The 21,613-nt window shown below is 26.1% G+C and overlaps 1 protein-coding gene across 14 annotated transcripts in view; it reads left to right on the top strand.

Moving 5' to 3' along the window:
• The window catches only part of LOC129938376 (RNA-binding protein Pasilla), an 85,461-nt gene extending 65,863 nt beyond the window's left edge, over positions 1–19,598 (top strand). For 9 of the 14 annotated variants that reach the window (XM_056045894.1, XM_056045897.1, XM_056045889.1 and 6 more), the window contains 6 exons: positions 3,167–3,229; positions 4,772–4,915; positions 5,015–5,655; positions 6,735–6,827; positions 7,180–7,717; positions 9,642–19,598. In XM_056045894.1, coding sequence (XP_055901869.1) covers positions 3,167–3,229; positions 4,772–4,915; positions 5,015–5,655; positions 6,735–6,827; positions 7,180–7,717; positions 9,642–9,862 — 1,700 coding nt within the window. In that variant the 3' untranslated portion in view covers positions 9,863–19,598. The remainder of the gene's footprint in view (positions 1–3,166; positions 3,230–4,771; positions 4,916–5,014; positions 5,656–6,734; positions 6,828–7,179; positions 7,718–9,641) is intronic. The other 5 variants (XM_056045900.1, XM_056045898.1, XM_056045901.1 and 2 more) reach the window with 3 other exon arrangements.
• Positions 19,599–21,613: the final 2,015 nt, after the last annotated feature.

The following is a 21,613-nucleotide window of genomic DNA, read 5'->3' as shown; positions in this document are numbered from 1 at the left end:
AAAGATAACCATGAAATAATTGTATTTATTTAGTTTTGGTGTCAACAAAATATTTTCCAATTATAAATATAAATAGATAGACAGCAAGCATTGATATTTTTAGTACTAACTTGAAGGCTGGGTTTCATGTTCTTTTGAAGTATTTCTGAAGTATTGAAGTATTCTGTTATAAAATACAATGTTGAGCAATTAGGATGATTCAGGGGCGTATTATCACTGGCGAGTTAAAAATGCTCCTATAGTCGAATGTTTTGGTGAATTAACGGTTGGCGAACTCCGTAGTTCGTCTTTGAAAACAAAACTGCCAACATTCAAAAATTGAAAGTGAAATGTCATTCATTGTCATAAATATTTATGAAGCCAGATTGAAGAATATGTTTTTTTGTGAAAAAAAGTAAATAAAAATAAGGATGATTAGCAGCGTTGAATTGTTTTTCGAGGATGAAAATGAAGAAGTAACAAATAAAAAAAAAAAAAAAATCATGATCTGCAGATTGGGAGAAGTTTAAGAGATGCTTCCAATTCCAACCCACCAGATAATTTCTAATAAAATTAACAATTACTTTGATTAAATTTAACAAGATTTATTTTCATGGATTTGTGTTATACTTTCGGCTTAGCAAACACGCATTTAAATATGTTTTAAGTCAGATAAGTTCAGGATTTTAAACGACTCAAAGTTTTGCCAATCCACCAATTTTAAAACCTGCGTGCGCACTACGATTTTTCGGATGTGGAAGTTATCAAAAGGAAATGACTTTGAGCTAGGTTTCTCCCAACCTAAAGTTACAGAAGTTTTAAGCGAAGTTACAGTAGTTTGAAGCGAAGTTGGTATCATAGCTCCTGCTCAGTTACAACACCAATATTTAAAGACTAGGTTTTTACAGCCTAAATGCGATGGTAAGGTATTTCAAAATTGAATCTTTATATTTAGGTAAAACTTTATTTTTTTTTATTATTTACAAAGAATTATAGTTTAACCGATTTTGACAGATAAAGGCGAGCATTCGCCAATTGTAATAGAACGACTTTTCAAATCACCAAGTTTTTGAAGTTTAAGTTGAACGTCAACTTAGCGAATCGCAAACAGTCACGTTCGCTTATTTTTTTAGGCGACTCGAGAGTAATAATACGGCCCTCAATTAAAATAATAACTCGCACAGTTTTTCAATTTTGTCCTATAGATAAAATTTAGAAAAAAAACACTTTCAACGACATTTACCTACGTACATATGTACGTATTGAAAACAAAATTTTAAAAGCTAGATGATAAAATTGAAATCATTTCAAAAGTGTTTTCACATTATTTTATCAACTAAATGCTTGAGTTTATTATTAAAATAGAAGTTATGGAATAAAGGAAGTTATCAGTTCAAGAGCATTCTGAAATTTTAAGCATTTTTTTAAAAAAACGATTGTTTTTTCAATCGCCTGCCTTTGGAGATATGATGTATCACCAATTCGCCACTATGTGATGAATTTTTTCGGAAGTATGACTATTATAAAAAAAGACTATAGTATATATTGTGTAAAGCTGGGAAATATCCTATGTTATGTTATGCAAGTACCTTCCGACTAAATTTAAAAAAATTCTGTACGTGCTTTATTTTTCTCTCTCCGCTTTTCAAGTTTATCTAGATATAGGTTCTGCCTATTTGCCTGATGCACAATGTCGGTCGCTTTATTCTATTGGAAGGCTGCTACCCGAGCTTCTGAATATGTAAATACAGTTGCGGTTGAAAAAAAAAAATAGCACCGAAATATAACTAAAAATATTTTTGGGATAAATGTTTTGTGGATTAAAGTCAAATTTGGTAGCTTAGGAAAAGGTTCGTAGACATACCTTAGAAGGCCTTTAAAATTCTGAACTCAGCCCAAAAACTACAGATACAAACTATTTATTTACTAATAACTATTTATTTGACTGCAACTGTATGCTTTTAAAAGCATAAATGTATTGTGTATAGATAAGATCGTTCCCTTGGAAATATTTATATACAAGTACAAGTATAGCAATAGTTCACGCGATGCTCAAAATGAAAATAATATTATTGTCACTAACAATAGCTTAGAGATAACATACGAGAGTGCTTTGCCTACACTCTGACTGTACCTATGTACCTATTATAATGTGTAGATATTTATTTTTTTTAAGTTAAAAAACCAGGTTTGTTTGAATAAATGACAATAAAACCTCACTATTGATGTGTGTATGGGTTTTGTGTAAAGCAGGTATACACAAACTTCTATACTTATATACGAACTACATAGGCGTTGATAATAGTTAACTTTTTTTTCTCTATTTGTTGATGTACATATTTTTATTTTAATGGTTGAATGAAGGGACATTTTACTTGTGCAGTAGTGTTGATTAAAAAAAAGAACAAACGAAACATGTTATATATTGTAAATAACAATATTCTGTTAATATTACATTTTTTGTTTTTTAAAAAGATTGAGTACACAGGTCGACGTGAAGTTTGTTTGCATTGACCCAACTTTACTTTACCTGCTGTTTATTTCATGCGCTCTGGGTTTGAATCAGGGATTTAATTAACTTTTTTTCAATCGGGAAAGGGTTGCATTTTTTTTGTTATTCGAGATTATTTCCAATAACAATTTAATTGTATTTTTGTTTTGCTACAAAAATTCAAATAACTGATGCATGCGAAAATGTAGCTGGTTTCTATTTCAGTGGAAAGAAATTTCGATCTTGTATTCTGATTCCAAAAACCTTTTTTGAAGACCTTTTTATTGTATCTTATTGTTAGCTGGACAAATTAAAACAAAATTTTGTTTTGCAACTCCCTCAATTTGGTTCAATTTTTCTATTTGACTGATCAAACGGAAGTACTTAAAACAAATTTAATTGAGGTTCATATTTTGGTTAATTATGGAATAGTTGAATAAAAAAACACACACACAATTACGTTTGCTTCATTAAAAATATAAACTATTTCCGGTCTATCAAAGTTATATCTCGTATTATAATTTATAAATATTTAATATCAAACTAAAAATCAAAATCATGTATGCTCACCAAAACAATTGAAACACCACCAACAAATATAAATATGTATAAAATAATTATTTTTCTTTTTTTTTTTAATTTGAATACACACATCTAAATTTGTAAACAATTTTGTTTTATTTTTTTTAATTCCAGGTGAGTCAGATTGTTCTGGAATTGAGGTTGAAATTGAAAATAATAACAATAATTTGCATCATGGTAAGCTAACTCATTATGTCATCTATCTCATCTCTACCGTCAAATTAAAAAATATTAAACGTATTTAATAAACAAAAAAAAAACAAAGAAAAATCTCCTTACAATTTTTTTTTTAAATATACGAACATATATATATATTATAATATATAAAACCTTCTTACTTAAACTTAAACTTTTCTTTATTTTTTTTACAGACTTATTGTCTAAATGTTTAAAAGTTGTAAAAAATATGCGCTTTCAGTTACAAAAATATAAAATAATGTTATTGTTGACATAAAAACTTTTAACTTTTACATAAAGAACCAAACAGCTATTGTTGTGTAAATATTTATGGAAAATCTTCGCTGTACCTACACTAAACTTATATATATATTTTTTTTTCTTTCTTTTTTCATTAATTTATTATTTTGCAATTTCTAAGCCTGCACTTGTGTTTTTCTTTTGGTGTTTATCTGTGTATGTCTTTTATTATTTCTTTGTTTTCAAAATCTACGAAACATATTAAAGTATTATGTTATTTTTGTTTTTATAAGTTTTCCGACTGCTTCAATCTTTCGATCAAGTTTTTGCTCTATAGTATATCATCAAGCGCAAATCATTTTTACAGTGCAAAACATCAAAGATTAACAATTTTATAAATATAGTCTAACAATATATGCTAATAATTCTAATTCCCTGAATTCTGAAGAGCTTTTGTCATTTTATTTATATTTTTAGTAAAAGTATGGTAAAGTTTCTCTTTAATTACATCGAAACAAAACTTAAATTGATTCATGAGAATCAACAAGAACAAACTATGCTATGAAACCAATAGATACAATTCTCACACCCCTAAAAGTAATAACACCTTCCGCAAATCGGGCAAATAACAATCATTTCTCGTTCTTCAGATATAAATTACTATTTTATTAACTTATTTGTATAACTGTTGAAAATATTAATGCCAAGAACAATTCTATTTGCAAACAAAATGGTACATTTGTTATGTTCAGATTTGAATATAATTTAACAATTGATTCTGCCTAACTTCCTGAAATAAACTTGAATGGACATTAATATTCAGAATTATTTGAAAATATAACTGTTTCTTAATAATAAGAAAAACAAATATCATTTTTGTAATGATTATGTGATAAATTTCATGAAAACCTCAAATTTTCGGCTACCAATTTCGGCTCAAATTCGAAGGTTTGAGTGCTTGGGAGATTAAACTTTAATAAAAATCAAGCAATTTACTCACGAAAATTGGAAACTTAAGTTTCAACACCGCGACCTAAATATTATAACACCAACCACAAAACAAATGTTTACTCAAAAAATAAAATAAATATAAGAAACACGCTATCTCACATCACATTAATCATTAAATTCATTATTAATTAGATTATAATTTTCTCTGGGGTGTTATTATTTTTAATTTTTCAACATTGATTTCCAAAACAAAATGATTAAACTGGTGTGTTTTTGATGTAATGTGTCAAAATAAATAGTTTATAATACAACTCTAATTATTCGAAAAATATTATTCGATTGTCATTTTAGGTGATTCAACGTATCACATGAAGATCTTAGTGCCTGCTGTGGCGTCTGGTGCCATTATTGGCAAAGGAGGCGATACAATTGCCTCTTTGCAAAAGGACTCTGGAGCTCGTGTGAAAATGTCAAAATCCCACGATTTCTATCCAGGTATGTTAACTAACCTACATACATAGAATATTGAATTCACATTTGTATGTATATGCATGTTTGAAGAATGTATTTTAATCGATTTTTATAATCATTAAGGTACCGCTGAACGTGTTTGCCTGATTACTGGATCTGTGGAGGGTATAATGAATGTTATAGACTTTATCATGGATAAAATCCGTGAAAAGCCTGATTTAAATACCAAAATCGTAGACATCGATTCGAAACAAGCCCAAGAACGTGATAAGCAAGTTAAAATCTTAGTTCCCAATTCGACGGCTGGTATGATTATCGGCAAGGGCGGTGCTTATATTAAACAAGTCAAAGAGGAAAGTGGCTCCTATGTGCAGATTTCGCAAAAACCCAAAGACATCTCATTACAAGAACGTTGTATCACAATTATTGGCGATAAAGAGAATAATAAAAACGCCTGCAAAATGATTTTATCGAAAATCGTTGAAGATCCACAATCGGGCACGTGCCTAAATGTCTCTTATGCCGATGTTAATGGACCGGTAGCTAATTTCAATCCAACCGGTTCCCCATACGCTTCAAATCAAAATGCTATCAATGCAAGTACGGCTTCGTTGAATTCAACCCTGGGTCAAGCAATGGGTGGTGCTGGCAGTGCTGCAGGAATATTAGTTAATGGTACTGGTATCAATTTATCATTGAATTTGGGCTCACCAAATCCTGCACCTAATCTAGCTGTGGCTACACAGCTTTTAGAACACATTAAGGTGAGTTTCATTGATTAAATAATGTTATTTGTTTTAAAATTGTTTTTTGTTTGAGATTCTATATTTTCGATTGCCCATTTCATTTCATTTGATGTTGAAGGTCCATTGTATAAACTTTGCTCTATAAAACAAAAAGAAAACATTTTAAAAATTTTAAATTTACTCGTAAGTTCATTTATATCAGCTTAAGATTTTGCTAATATGTTTGCTGGCCCTTTCCATTGATTGAAAAATTAAATCCTTACAGTTATGATAACAACCTCAATTTAAACTTATTTCATATTATTAGGAACAAAAATGAGTAGCCGGTTGGAATTAAGAAAAAGAATCAAATGGGTCCTTCTGCGAGTGCTTCTAAAAATGTATTATATTCCTTTGGTTTAGTTCAATCGTTCTATAGATAAAAAAGAAATAAAAAGGCAATTTTCAGCTTGATCTAAGTTCAGAAACAAAATTTTAAGTGATTTTTAAAAGACATACTTTTTGAAATTTTGAAAAATTTAGTTACATTTTTGTTTGTGATTTAATAAATTTAACTGAATTTCTCAAATAATAGTTTTACTATTGTAGTAGGATTCAAAGAATTAAATTTGAAGACAATACCTTAGACTTTTTTGAGTACTCTAAGAAAGCTTTAAGAATATTCCAAACTTTAACAACTTAAATCTCTTCAATAATATTTCGAACAATTCGTTTAAGTATTCATCTTCTTTCAAAATCATGAGAATAGTTATAAACATTAGTTCCATAATATTATAAAAAAAAAATCAATGTTTTAAAAGTAAACTAGTTGAATAAGCTTTAAATTTTACCAAAGAGCTTTGTGACGATTAGGGCACAAATTCAACGCAATGAATTTGTACATTATTTTTAAATTTAGTACAAAAAATTAAAAGAAATTAAGCTTCACGAACAGAAGATTACATTTCTAATTTTTTATGTCTAAGCACAAATTCACTTTTCCATCCAAATAAGTTTTATTAAGTAAAATTAACTCAACTAATTAAAATTTAAGATTCTGAAATTAAAACAAAAAAAAACAATCTTATTTAATTAGAACAAAATCAATTAAAATTTAGAACACTGGACAATATCCTGGGAATCTTAAGATGCTATATGATATGTACGACATGTACGACAGATGTATACCTGAGGCCTTTAAGTCCACTGCTGTACGTATTGGTCAATAAAAAACAAACAATTCATGAGCCTCATCGCAAAGTTAGAGTTATAAAGACCTATAAGCTTTACTTAGTTTAAAAAGTCCTAAATCGTTGAAAGATAGTATTTCCTTTTTTTTGTGTAAATAAAGTCCGGAATGAATTTCATTAAAAATCCTTTTTAGTCGAAGTAATTAAAAAAATACAAAAAATTAAACTTGCCAGTTGTATATATGTAAAATATTTTTAAATTTTTGTTTATAAACTAAAATAGAATAATATGTTTCTCATTAAAACTCATAAAATTAAATAAAAAAAATATTCACAAACTTATATTAATAAATTAATATTTCTTTTGTTTAAGGTTGCTATGAGAGGTTCTGGTTACTCCGAACAAGCGACTACAGAAGTTTGTGCAGCATTGGGTGTTCTCGCTAAATATGGTGTCCTTGGAATGGGCGTTGGCGTACCACATACCAATGGGGCACACACAGCCTCTGTTGGATACTTGGGTGTATCAGCTTTGGAGCAATCGGCGGCTGCAGCAACAGCAGCGGCAGCTGGTAATGTATTCGGTGCTGTTGGACAAGTTAATTTGGAACAGTACACAGCAGCTGCAGCAGCTGCTGCTGCTGCCGCCCGTCCAACACAATTGGAAGCAGCAGCTGCGGCCGCAGCAGCCCAATTTGACCCACTGCGACATTTTGGATCACAAGCAGCCGCACCAATTTCAATGAATAACAATAGCTTTGGTTTGACAGCTGCTACTGGTGGTGCTGGTGGACAATCACTTGGTGCGACGCAATTAGGTGGACTTAGCAAAAGTCCAACACCTGGTGACTTGGGAGCAAAGGATACCAAAAATGTAGAAATTCCAGAAATTATTGTTGGCGCTATCTTAGGTATGCCCCAATATTACCACCATCATTACCAACCCTATTAGTTTATTTCCAGTTGTTCTATTTTTATTTTGTTTAAAAATAACATTTTTTTTGTTTTACTATCTTAGGTACCGTTAGATACAAAAATTTGTTTTATTTTTAATATTTTTATTTGTTATTGAACGTGACTTTCACAATTGAATTCATTTAGTGTAGGTTCTTTCTTAAAATACAAACTAGGAATAAACTAAAAACAACAAAAAATAGTCACACAAATATTAAATAGAAAACAACAAAAAAACCTGTGTATAATTTGTATTAATGTCTTAATGTCCCTAATAAGCTGGACATTGCATTAAATGAATACAAAGTATATATCTAGTCAAAATCTTGCCGTATTTGACCGCATACAAAATCTGCATTATTGAATTCATAATCATTTTTCACAAAAAAAAAACCTTTTACCCACTTAACCCAAGAAAAATAAAAAAGATTAGTCAATTTAATACACCGAATTAATAAAAAAAACATATAATTTTAAATCAATTCTTTTCAAAAAGTCATAAAAGTATCTGTGATTGAATCACTTCAACTAACTATACTTCAAATAGTTAGTATGTGAAATTAAAAAAAAACAAAACAACAAAACACATTCCTCTTATATCTCATTTTGTTTACTAAATACTTTACTTTTTGAATTTGTTTTTGATTTTATTAATAGCTTTCAAAAAATGACTTTCTTGTGCTTCCAAGTGCTCAAAATTTAGTGTCTTCAAGTAAGTTGCTGAATAACTTATATTCCATTCCAAAAACGAAAGTTAATGGTTTTAAAAGTTATTTTTCTTGTTATCTCACAGACAATTCATAAAATTCGATGCTCACTTGATACTAGAAATCCATTTTTTTTAAGGGTTGAGCTTTAAGATTTGTTTTAAAATACAACAAAATTTAATATTAATGTACTTCAAACGCTTACTTGCTCTTATGGAGTTTTTTCAAGCCCATTCAATCATTGAACACGCAATGTGAGACACATTTTTGTAGGTGACAGAATACTTCCAACTTATTAAATAAATTAAATGAACAAAACATTCATTAACTAGATTACAGGAAAGTCAACTATTTTATAAGTAAATTGTTGAATATTTCGCACTATTGCCTTCCTAATTAAAATTCGTTCCATATTTTTTGAATTTAAAGTATTTCTTTAAAAACTGTTATTTTTTTCAAATGTCTGTACTTATAGTTACAGTTTAAGTCCCTAATGCGTCACACAAAAGTGCTTTTCTCTAAATCAGGGTTCTTCCAAACCACAAAACTTCCTTTTTATGTTTAATATTGAAACATAAACAGAAACATATCGGTCAATAAAATTCCAAAATTCATTCCATCACCAAATTAATATTATACATTTTACATTGATATATGATATTTTTGTTATAGTTTATGTAAGGAAAAAACAATAAATAAATATATGTATACATACATAATTATATATATATATATTTTTTATATAAATAAATAGGGTTAAAAACACACTTGTTATGTATTATATACAATTGGATATATATTTTTTTTTATTAAGTCGATATACCTCAACACAATTATTATGTATGTTTTTACAGGAAAAGAAAACAAATAAATAATCCAAATACATATATATACAAAAACCGTTAAATATAGTAAAATATTATCCATATACATAGTAGTAGCAATTATATATATATTTTATTAGACAGTAGGAGGTGTATGCAACGAATATTAAATCAAAAAATTAATTTTATTTGATGATTATTTTATAAAAATTTTATTAAATTGAAAAAAAAATTATAATAATATTAATAAATCAATATTTTTAGACAGAGTGAGGTTCTAATTAAAAACAAACAAACAAAAAAACTTATATAAATAAAAACCCAATCAAAAACTGAAAAACAAATTGCAGGTCCAAATGGTCGTAGTTTAGTTGAAATTCAACACGTATCTGGCGCTAATGTACAAATATCTAAAAAAGGCATATTCGCTCCTGGCACTAGAAATCGAATTGTTACAATAACTGGTCAACCGAATGCCATCGCAAAGGCACAATTTTTAATTGAACAGAAAATCAACGAGGAGGAGAACAAGAGGGCGCGCCAAATTCCATTAACCACTGTTGTGAATTAGAGAGAAAATATATTATACAAATCCCGTGTGTATGATGGCTATTTATATAAATAATTATTTAAAAACAAAAAAGAATTAGTATAAAAATCCAACTTTCTCACACACAAACACACACACACCATACATACACTTTCTTTATATTTTTAATTGTTAATAATTTAATCGTAAAGAAACAAAAACAAAAAAAGAATTAAATTAAATAAAAACAAAAATTTACCATCTACACAGAGAAATATTCAAACGCAGTTTAAAAAACAAATGTTCTAAGTAAAAATTAATAGAAAAACATTAAAAATAGTAAAATTCGTATATATTTTTATGCACATAGTTCAATTTTTCAATTTAAACAAAAAATACTTATTTATAAACAAAAAAAAAAACATTGATTTTGTGGTACTCTAATGAGAGTTATAAAGAAGAAATTAGTAAATTTAAAACATATACAAAATGTTTTAACAACAAAAGTCCACAAATTCAATTTTAAAATTAAAAAGTAAAAGTAAAATAAAAAATGGTAAATAAACAAACAAAAAAAGTAAAAAAAAATAAAACATTTCCAATAAGTTGTGAATCGAAACAATTGTAACTTAGGTTTTTGTTTTTGACAGGATAAATTGTTTATTGATCTACTACTCTTTACTACTTACTTATCTGTAAATTTTTCTTATTCGAAAAAATGGAAAAAGAAAACAAAAACAAAAACAAAATGTGACTTTTAAAATGAGCGTTTTCAGTGATATCCTCAGAAGGATGTTGTAGTCCTTTCTGTGTTTGTTGCATAGAGTTAATAATACTAAAAACTATATTGTGATTCAAGGTAAATAATAATCAATATGCATATTATATGTTTACATTTTTGCCTCGTAAATTTTCTTTTCTGTTTAATATTAATAATAATTTAGCGTAGGAAATCGTTTTGTTTAATTTATTGTCCTTCCTCCTTTTAGAATTACACACAAAAAAAGGATAAACTAATTCATTTTTTTAAATCTTTTTTTTCTTAAAATTTATTTTTTGTAGTGGTGTGAATCCTTTTTTTGCATTCCTCTCAGTTTGTTTCTTGCTGCAACAAAGATAGTTAAATTACACAATTTGTTTAAATTATTATACATATACATATTTTTAAAAAAAATCTTCTCTATAACGAAATGGTGACTAACAATATTTTTATTAAAAATAAATGAAAACAACAACTTCCACCCGCATGCAGACAATACCATAATATTTTACCTGCTGCTCAATTGCATTATAAAATAAAAATAATGTTTATGATGATGATGATTTATTATTAACAAAGGATTACTTTGATTTGTATAACAATTGGATCGTTAGTGGTAATGTGTGCGCGCCCCTTTTGTCTTATTCAACTTGATTAAGAGAGTAAAAGTTATTTTACACAAATTAAAAAAAGAAAAAACAACTAAAACTCTTATAAGAAATAAATAACACAAATAATAAAAAACAAACAAAACAATGCTGCATCGATTTCGATTTCTACTTCCAATTTATTTTTACATTGGCTTATTTTCTTATATATAAAAATAAATAATAATAAATAATTTCTTTTTTAAGCGTATTCCGTGTCGCCAGCAGGGTAACGAATACATTTTGTTTAGATTATTATTTTAAATTTTAATAATGATAATATTTCTTCACTCTCCTTAAATTTCTTTTGTATTACAACAATAACGCCATCACAAATTGCTTATAGCTTATGATTTTTTTTTTATTTTTAATATTTGTTTTAAATAGTTTTTAAGTTAAGAAAATAGAAGAACATATTTTTCTTATTCTTTGTGCAATTTTATAATTTTGTTAATTTTTGTTTGTTTAAAATAAAAATAATTCGTTTTTGTTGCGCGTTTTAAGCAAAGAAAGACATAGCAAAGTTATAACTTATAACATTGTTACATATAATTTAAAAAAATTAAAACAAAATACGGAAAAAAGACCAGGGTTAGCCTTATTTTTCACTTCATAAATTGCTAGATATATTTAGTATGTCATTAGAGAAATATAATTTTTTTTTTATTTTTATCTTGTTACTAAAGTTAAAAACTTAAATATAAAAGAAAAAACCATTGTAAATTACCTACACACCTTTTATTTTTATAAATTAGTTTTTGTTTTTAATTCATACACCACAGTTTTGTTGTTTTTATTGATTTTTTTAAAGAGTTTATTATTAAATATATATTTTTATGTATTAAAATTAAAAAAAGAAAAAAAAAATATAAATAAATTTGTATGTTTACAATGCTAATAGTGCTTGTTTTTTTGTTGTTGTTGTTTCGTTTACGGAATTCTTTACTCCTTTTTTATACCCTGCGAGAATTTTCTTCTGTCTGAAAATTAAATAAAAAATCAAAAATTAAAAAAAAATAAAAATAAAAACACATTAAACCATTTCGCTCTCCAAAAATCACATGTAATCATTTGACATTCACTGAAAACGCTCATCATCAGTTTTTATTTTGTTTCTTAATTCTGTTTTTTTCGAAATCATAATAATTTTGTTTCTTTGATTAACTTTAAATTTAAATATATACAATAGTTTAAAATATATACATAGTAATAAATAAATACTAAAAACCATTGTTAAAGATTTTTATTTTATTTTTTGTTAAAGGTTAATTGGAAATACATTTTATTTAGATAAATGTATTAAAGGTTTTAATGTTTTGTTTAAATAAATATATGAATATACATACATATATTTACACATCGTTAAATATTTTTTAATTTTTTGTTTAATTTGTATTTGTTTATTAAAGGTCGAGATAAAAATAATTATAATGACATGTGTGTATATATGTATACTGTGCAATATATTATAAATAATTTATATATTTAAATCAAAAACAAAAAATATTCCTTGTGTGACAAAATAAAAAAGAAACATCATTTATTGTTTTTTTCTGTTAATTTTCTTATAAGTTTTTTTTTAATCGATTCTTATTTGAATTGTGTAAATTATGAAAAAAAATATACATGATTTAATAGGTGCATATAAAAACATTGCTAAAAAATCACATCACATCAATTGTTAAACATACACATACACACACATATGTATACACACTTTCAAAACATTATTAATAAATTAATAAAATAAAAAGCAAAAACCAATAGCAGACTCACTTGAATTTGAAAACAAAAAAAAAGAATACAAAACAAGTGATAACAAAAAAATGAGTATGATTCGTGGGATTTTCGATTTTCGATTTTATTTTATTTTGTTAAAATTATTAAATCTAAATTATAAAATAAACAAAATTTAGAAACAAAAAATACATATGCATAGTTTTAGGGGGGAAAACACATTAATAATGGCCTGAATGTTTACAAAAGGCTTTATTGGTACGGTATCATTTCATTTTAATAAAAGGCATAAATATTGAAACAGAACAGAATTTTCATTTCATATTTAAAAAAAAGGAAACAATTATTTTATTTCTAAATGGAATGTCGAAAGATTTCCAACAGTTACCATTTTATGAATTCATCAAGGTTAAGCTGAATGAAAACAAAAGGAGGTTAAAGAAGTTTTCCAAAATTGTTGCAGGGAGATAATTGACGTTTTTTTTTAGGTAAGAACGATTGAACCATTGGCCGAAAAATCTATTTTAATTGTCTAGGATTGTCTCTAAAATAAGTAACTGAATAACAAAAGCTATTTTGTTTTTGTGTGGTTTTAGAAAGAATCGCACTAAGAAGTAAGAATGGAAAGAATATGCTGCTTTATTGGGAAATTTAGCTACAAAATTTCTTGATATTTCCAGAACTTAAGGAGGCTAATTCATTTTAGGTTTAAAGCGTAAAACTTTAAATTTAAATGGTGATATGGAACAAATTTCTACAATGATAAAAAGTAGTCACATGCATATGTTCTGCATTTCACTTGTTATGAAAGTGTATTTGGATGTTCCACAATTCGTTATTGTGAATTAGATTTTCGAACATGCAAATGGATGTTCTGTATTTTGCTTTGTTCCATTTTTTTAACGCATTCAAATCACATTTTTTATTTCTGTGATCTTTGATAGCTTCCTTCTGCTAGGAATCGGAGGGTTGCAGCAAGTTTTTGGACTGGAGATATTAAAAAGGTTCTATTTCCCTTAGAACATATAAAAAAAGCGTCTTTACTAAATCTAAAATTACAATGCAAGAAATTATACATAATTTTCACGCAATAACATTGTGTCAGGTAAATCGAATATATTTGATTTGTCTCGAAAAAGTCGACCTCTTGAATTCTGCTTACTTTTTTCATTTGAAATTGCCAAAAATATTGCATTCATCTTCAAAACAACTAACATTTTACTTCAAAAAAAAAATGGATAATTATTCAGTTCTGACAGTTCAAAGCAATTTCGAAGTTTTCGAAATAGATCGAATTGAAGAACATGGAATTTCATTTCACGTGAAATTTAAAGTGATTTCAATTCTTTTTCGATCGAAATTCGGAACGTGGGCTATAAATTTGAAAATAAATCTTGTTCTTTTACTTTATATCATTTTCGTACAGACAGCAAAATTGGTCTCCATGAAGAATGAATCGTTTGATAAAAAGCTATTCCTAGTTTAATTTGTTGAAATTGATACAAAATTTTGATAGTTAGTGCTTTGGACTGTCATAACAGAGGTCTTGGATTCAATTCCTGCCTAGCCTATGCCACGGTTTTTCACGGTTACTTCGTCTTGCTAGGAATCAACGTATCTTCCAAGAGTAATTCTTGTAATGAAAAGTGCTTTCTCAAATTAGCCCTTAGGAATCGGCTTAAAAATGTAGGTTCACTCAATTCCTGACAACATTACTTGCACACAGGAATGGTGGGAGTTGTAAGTCACTAGGCCTGTCAACGGACTGTTGTACCACCTGTGATTACGTTGAACTCACGTTCACTTTTAGCGCAATAAATACACAATTTTGAAAAAGAGAGGTGAAGATCAAAAATATTGTTAAAAGAACACCTACACCTTAAAGTTGAAAAATAAAGTCCAAGATGATACCTTTTTGAGCTTTTCATCCAACTAGAGTTAAGTACTAAGCACTCATATTGCAAACAAATATATTAACTTTGAAAATATAAACATGAATTATTAAACCCCTCGTTCTAACAGTTTTAAATAAATTATTTTCATTATAAATTTTTGTTTAACTTTGAATAATCTACGATGAATCCAAATATGTAGGCAAAAAGTTTCTCAGTGGTGAATGTTGTCCACTACCAAGACAATATGTATTAAGTTTCTATTTAACTTCTTTTACGTCTTTAAAAACTACACTTTGATAATAAGCAAATAAAGTTTATATTCAAAATACGTAGGCCAAAACATTAAGTATTTAATTCTTCTTCTCGATCAATAGATTCTTCCAATTAACTAAGCCGAGGTTTTAAAAATATTCTTTTCGACTATATGGCACATTTGAAACAGAATAAACATAATGAAAAATTGTTTGTTTGTCAAATAGTCTTGAAATAAATCAGTCGATCAATCCTTTAGTCCTATTTTCAGGTACGTACAAGTAAAACGGTCTAATGGAAAATTATTTTTTTTACCAAGTTTCAATTTTAAAATCTACTTTACAAACCAAATCTTCCCTCATTTAATATACAAAAACTTGTGCTTTATAATAATTTTTAAAAAACAAATTAAAATCTTCCAACAGAAAATCTATACTTTATTAAAATTTGTTTTCAAATACTTTATTTTTTTTAATTTAATTTAATTATTCTAAATTTTTAACATTGACTTCATTTTTCTATCAGATATTGTCATTTACATACCATCGCACTCCATTTCATAGCTCTTTTATCACAAACAAAAAAACAAAAATAATTCAAAGTACTGGATCTGTGATATGTAACTAAAAACAAAAAAATAAATAATATATGTATTTAATAAAACAAAATAATAAAACAAGATGGCATATACTTTCGAAATACATAAATATACATAAAATCAATTTAGAAGCAACACATTTTTACTTATGTTGGTCACACAAGGATGCTACCGTTAAACATCGTTTACATAAAGAAAATAGATATTTTGTTATTTTCAATTTTGTTGTGTTATTAAAATAAAATAATCCATTTTTTCTTAATTTTATTTATCTTATTTAAAACTTTAATATTTAACAATCAAATGGAAGTCGATTAAACTTTTGTTTTTAGGAAATATTGTTAACATAAACCACATAAATATAATATATATATATATATCTATAACTATTTCAAATATATTCATGTAATACAATAAATGAAACAAAAAAACATACATATTTATCTTATAGGCTAAATCGTTATTAGCAAATAGAAATAGTAAACAAAAACAAAAAATATACATTAAATATTATATGAAACAAAGTCAGTTACAGTTAGTATGTATATTATAAATAAATACATGAAGAAAAAAGTTTGATTCTTTGTTCATAGCGTAATAATAAAACTTTTTGTTTTTATTTTCTCATAAATAAATAAATAAACAAAACTAATAAAATAATACATTAAAAAATTAGATAAAAACAAAATAATTACACTTTTTCCAAATAATAAATAAAAAAAATAAACCAAATAATAAATAGAAATTATTTTTTGAAATACATTTTTCTTTCAAATAATTTTAACCCAAGTTTAAATTTCAAATTTCAAAACAAAAATACTTAAGCTGAATTACACTTTTTCTAGTACCTTAAACAATCAATCGAGAGATCCTATCTTAAAAAAAGAAAAAGAAAATATAAATTACATTTCAGAACAATAAGCAACCTTAAATGAATTTTTATCTTAACAAAATAATTAAGAAAACTGATTTGATCCAAAACTAAAATTCCCATTCTCAATACGAATGTGAGCATCATAAAAATAATCAACCAACCAGAGGAAAAACTAATTTCAAGACGTAGGTGTTTTATAAAGTTTTGTAGAAATTTTTTTCCGAATAAACTTTATTCCGATCTCATGGAAAGTAAATAAAATAATATAAAATATATAAAAATCTGCGTAGATCCGTGAAGTAATAATTTTTCTTAAACATAGATTTAAAAGTTATTCAAAGTTATTTACATTATTTTCTTTGTCTTTTCAATAACACATCAAAAAATTATACTCAAAGGAATTTCTTATACATTTTTATAGGTTCTCTTGTATTTAAAAACAAAAACAAAAAAAAAAAACAATTAATAAAACACAACTTGTTACATCTAATCAATAAAAAATCATTAAAGTACCTAACTACGATTTCCATTGATGCAATTAAATTAATTATTATTAAAACCACATCATAATTATATTAAATTTATAGCCCGTAGAGATAAAACAACAAAAAAAAATGTTTAAACGTAGAAAAACCATAAACCAATATACAGTTAAAATAATAATTTAAAATATTAAATAAAAAAATAAAAATTAAATAAAACTACTAAAATAAAAATAAATAAAACAAAGAAGAAAAACTATAATAATTATTATGTCTCCTCTACTAACAATAGAAAATTGTTTTGAGATAAATTATTAAAATAAATGTATTTACAAGAAAATAAGAAAATTATATTGCATATATATCTATATATATATATACATACATACATGTAGAATTAAACAAAAATTAAAAACCAAAAAATAAAACAAAACGAACGGGAAAGCAAAACAAAAACTGAAATACATCCTTTTATTAGACGAATATTGCTGTGCAATAAATAACAAACAACACAAATGGAAAACAAATAATTATTCTTATTTAGAATTAAAAAAAAACCAAAAAAGATAAAATTAAAAATTAGATAGAGAAATTGCATGCAAAACGGCGTGCCTTTCGCCTTTCAAGTGGCGAGAGTGTTTTACATAGATATTTAATATATTATATAGCAACAAAAACAAACAAAAAAAAAAACAAAAACAAAAACATATTTACATTCAAGAAAATTACATAATATATTCAACACACGCAAGAATCAATCAGGACGCAAAATTCAAATTCATTCAAAAACAGATCCCCTTTTACAAAGCGCGTCCTGATAAATTTTTCTCGGCATATTTCTTGCCATGTTTTCATTTTTGTTTATTCATAGAAAGATATTCATAAATTAAAGTCATAATTAAAAAAATACAAAAATTTTAAACTTATAACTATAACTTTAAAGAAAAATTAAAAAATGCATGCAACATTATATCGTCATTACATAAGTACCTTTAGAAGAGTAAACTAATTAGTAAAATTTAAATCCACTACAAGAAGCAAAAAGAAAAAAAAACCTTAGATTTTACAAAAAGGAGTTCCTTTCAAAGATTTAAACAAATTATATATACATATAAATCTCTCTCTCCTAATCTTGCATACTTTCCAACTACTAACGGAGATAAAATTTTTCAAAAAATTTGCCTAATTATCTTAAAAATAACAAAAACAAAATGACTTTAATTCCAAATTAGACAGGAGTTTCTTAAACCAGGATTAAGGAGACAAACACCAAGACAAAATTCTTGAATCTTTAAAAGCAACATACGAACTTGGAACAAGACGAAATTTGCTCAAACCATAAAAAAATAAAGTAGGTACATGTTTTCCAGTCTTTCATAAAATTATTAGTAAAAAAATGTCCTTGTTTTAGTTTTGAATTTTTCTTTTTTTTCTTTAAATAAAATCAATTACACAGTTGAAATTTCGTACACTTCTTTAAAGGAAAAAATAAAATGTAGACGAAAAACATCTTCATGTTAAACAAAAAATAAAAATTATTAAAAATCCTATTCTCACATCACTCAGACTCATAATTGAAAAAAAAAATTAAAAAAAACATAAGAAAAAAACAACAAAAATCTATTATGATTCGACTGTGATAATAATAAAAAACAAAGAAAACATAAATTTAATTAAAAAAATTATATATATACATATATATATATATACATGCATATATATACAAGTTTAAATTTGAATAGTATTACGAAGAAAAAAAGATAATAAATTTTAATAAGAGCAGAAATAAGTTTAAACAAAACAAAAAAAGAAGAATAAATAAAATCATTATGCCGTCTTGACGATCAGTTTCGAGATGAACGAAATATGCGCATTTTTTTGAAAATAACTTGTTGATCGAAATGTGCTCTTAGGCTATAAAAATTAAAATTACAACAAACATAAAAACAAAAACAAAACTCGAAAGTTTTCTTTTTCTTAAAAATTCACAGTATATAAGATTAAAGAAAACAAAAAGAATTAAATAGATTGATATGCATAAGCAAGAAATTAAAGATTAATTACATTTTTAATCATCAACGAGTGCAAGGAAATGTTATAAACAATTGCATTGTAGTGAAAATAAAGAAAAAAAACATTTTAGTAACATTTTCTTTAGGCTATTCATTTTGCATAATGCTAGTAAATAAACGCCTAATTATTTTTGATTTGCTTCGTTTTTTTTTATTTTCTAATAGTTTGTCTATTCTAAATTTTATTTTTATTTTTTTAATGAAAAATTATTAGTTTTTTTTTGTTTATGGCAAATGTTGTGCTTTATATATAAAACACATGATTCAATTATAAACAACAAAATTATATTAATATGATTTTAATTTTTTTTAAAGCTGGGAAAGTTTTAAGAGAACGATTGAAACTTAAGTTTAAACAAGAAAATAATAAATGAATTAAACAAGAAAACAAAATAGAGAAAATATATTTGTTAAAACTCGTACATATTTTACCGTAATAATAAATAAAATATATAAGTAAATTGTGGTACTGTTATTTTTTTATCAATGATTTCCAGATCTCTATTTAAACTATGGTAAGTTAAAAAATAAAATAAACTGGGTTGCGCAACAATCAGTTGAGAACTAATGCCTAGTGACTTACAACTCTCAAACATTCCTGTGTGCGAGTACTGTCAGGGATGGAGAGGACCTACAGTTTAAGCCAAATCCGAACTGCTAATTTGAGGAAGCAATTTTCATCGCAAGAGTTACTGTTGTCAATTTCTTGCAAGAGGGAGCACCCGTGCAAAAAACTTTAGATGGCATAGGCATGGATCCAACCCAAGACATCTGGCATGACAGCCTTACGCACTTTTTTTTAACTTCCGATTGGAAGTTATTGGAATGGGTCCGATTTGTCAAATTTTGTGTACGTACTATCGTACGTCCGTTTGCGACGTTTTTTTCATCGTAATTAGCTTAAGAACCAGAAGAGTTATCGACTTTTTTTTACCATAGCACTTTAAAAAGAGGTGAAAATATCAGACGAAACAGTGACGTTACAGACTTGAATTAAATTTAATATTATATATTGTAATTACGTTACCAAACCAGTACATTTGTGGAAGAAATCCAATTAACGTTTTTTTTATAAATACAAAAAAAAACTAAAAAAAAAATTGTTCTCCTAGAAAACTTAACGAATAAAAAATGATTTTATCTCCAAAACAATTTTGTGCAACGAAAAATAACTTTTTTAACATCTGGTCAAATTTTGAGGAAAATCAAATTGAGAGTTATTATTTATAAAAATAAAAACCTAAAAAAAAACATTACTTAAAGGTGTTAAAAATTGAATTTCGACTCAAATATCTTTTCAAAAACTTGAGGCTTTAAACTTACTTTATCTTATAAAAAATATTGTTTCTAATATTTGGTTAAATTTAAAAAAAAAATTGAATTGAAAGTTTTATTTTACAAAAAATTAAAACTTTAAAAAAAACGTAACAGTTGGGGAAAATTGATTTTCGACACAATTATCTTTTCAAAATTTGAGATTATAACTTCCAACTAGTTTTTACCTTCAAAATATATTGTTTGCAACATTCGGACAAATTTTAAGAAAAAAACTAATTGACAGTTTTTTTTACAAATAATAAAAAAATAAAAAAAAAACAATACTAAAATTTGGTAAAAATTTATTTTTAAAAATTAAAACTTTTTTTTTTGCAGAAAATATTGTTTTCCATATTCAGTTTTTTTTTTTATAAAAATCCAACAGTCCATATTTTCATAAAAAAAAAATAAATCTACAAAAAACAGTACGAAAATTTGGTAAACATTGATGTTCGGTTCTCGATATCTCTTAAATTTATTTCATTCATCCAATTAGTAAAAATATAAGAAATGCTAGTAAATTGGTAAAAATTTGTTTTCGACTAAAAATCTGTTTAAAAATACTAGATTTTCAAACAAATCTATTTCTTTATATGATAAATATTGTTGGTAATTTTAAAACTTTTAATCCACCAATATTAAATTACTGGCCTGTGAGACTGGGTGTGCGAACAAATGCAAATAAATTTCTTCTTCGTTATTGTTTTTTGTTGAATTTGAATTTATGTATTGTAATAAAAGAGCTTCTGTTGATCTAATATCATTGTTTTATTGTCATGGAACATTTATTTAAAAAACAAACACGAAATATTAGTAACACATTTGCGTCAACAATGGCTGGTTAGGGATAATTTAACTGAGAACTTTTTTAACCCAGCACAAAAACCTACAAACTTTTAAGCAAGACAAATCGACAGAAGAGATGGGAAGTTAGCAGTGTGGGTTACATCCCACCATGTCTTTTTTATAAATCCATTCTTATTAATTATTTCTTAAAACTATCTTATAGCTAGACAAAAATTCATAAAATTAGCCTAATTAACCATAACTTACAACTAACTTACTGGTCCCATACAGACACTGATAACTTCCCATCCCGTCTATTGGTTTGTCTTGATTAAAAGTTTGTCTATATGTACTCGTATCAATTTTCACCAAA

Source organism: Eupeodes corollae, chromosome 1 (genome assembly GCF_945859685.1).
Source record: "Eupeodes corollae chromosome 1, idEupCoro1.1, whole genome shotgun sequence".
Classification (NCBI taxonomy): domain Eukaryota; kingdom Metazoa; phylum Arthropoda; class Insecta; order Diptera; family Syrphidae; genus Eupeodes; species Eupeodes corollae.
This window is presented reverse-complemented; position numbering and strand designations above follow the sequence as displayed.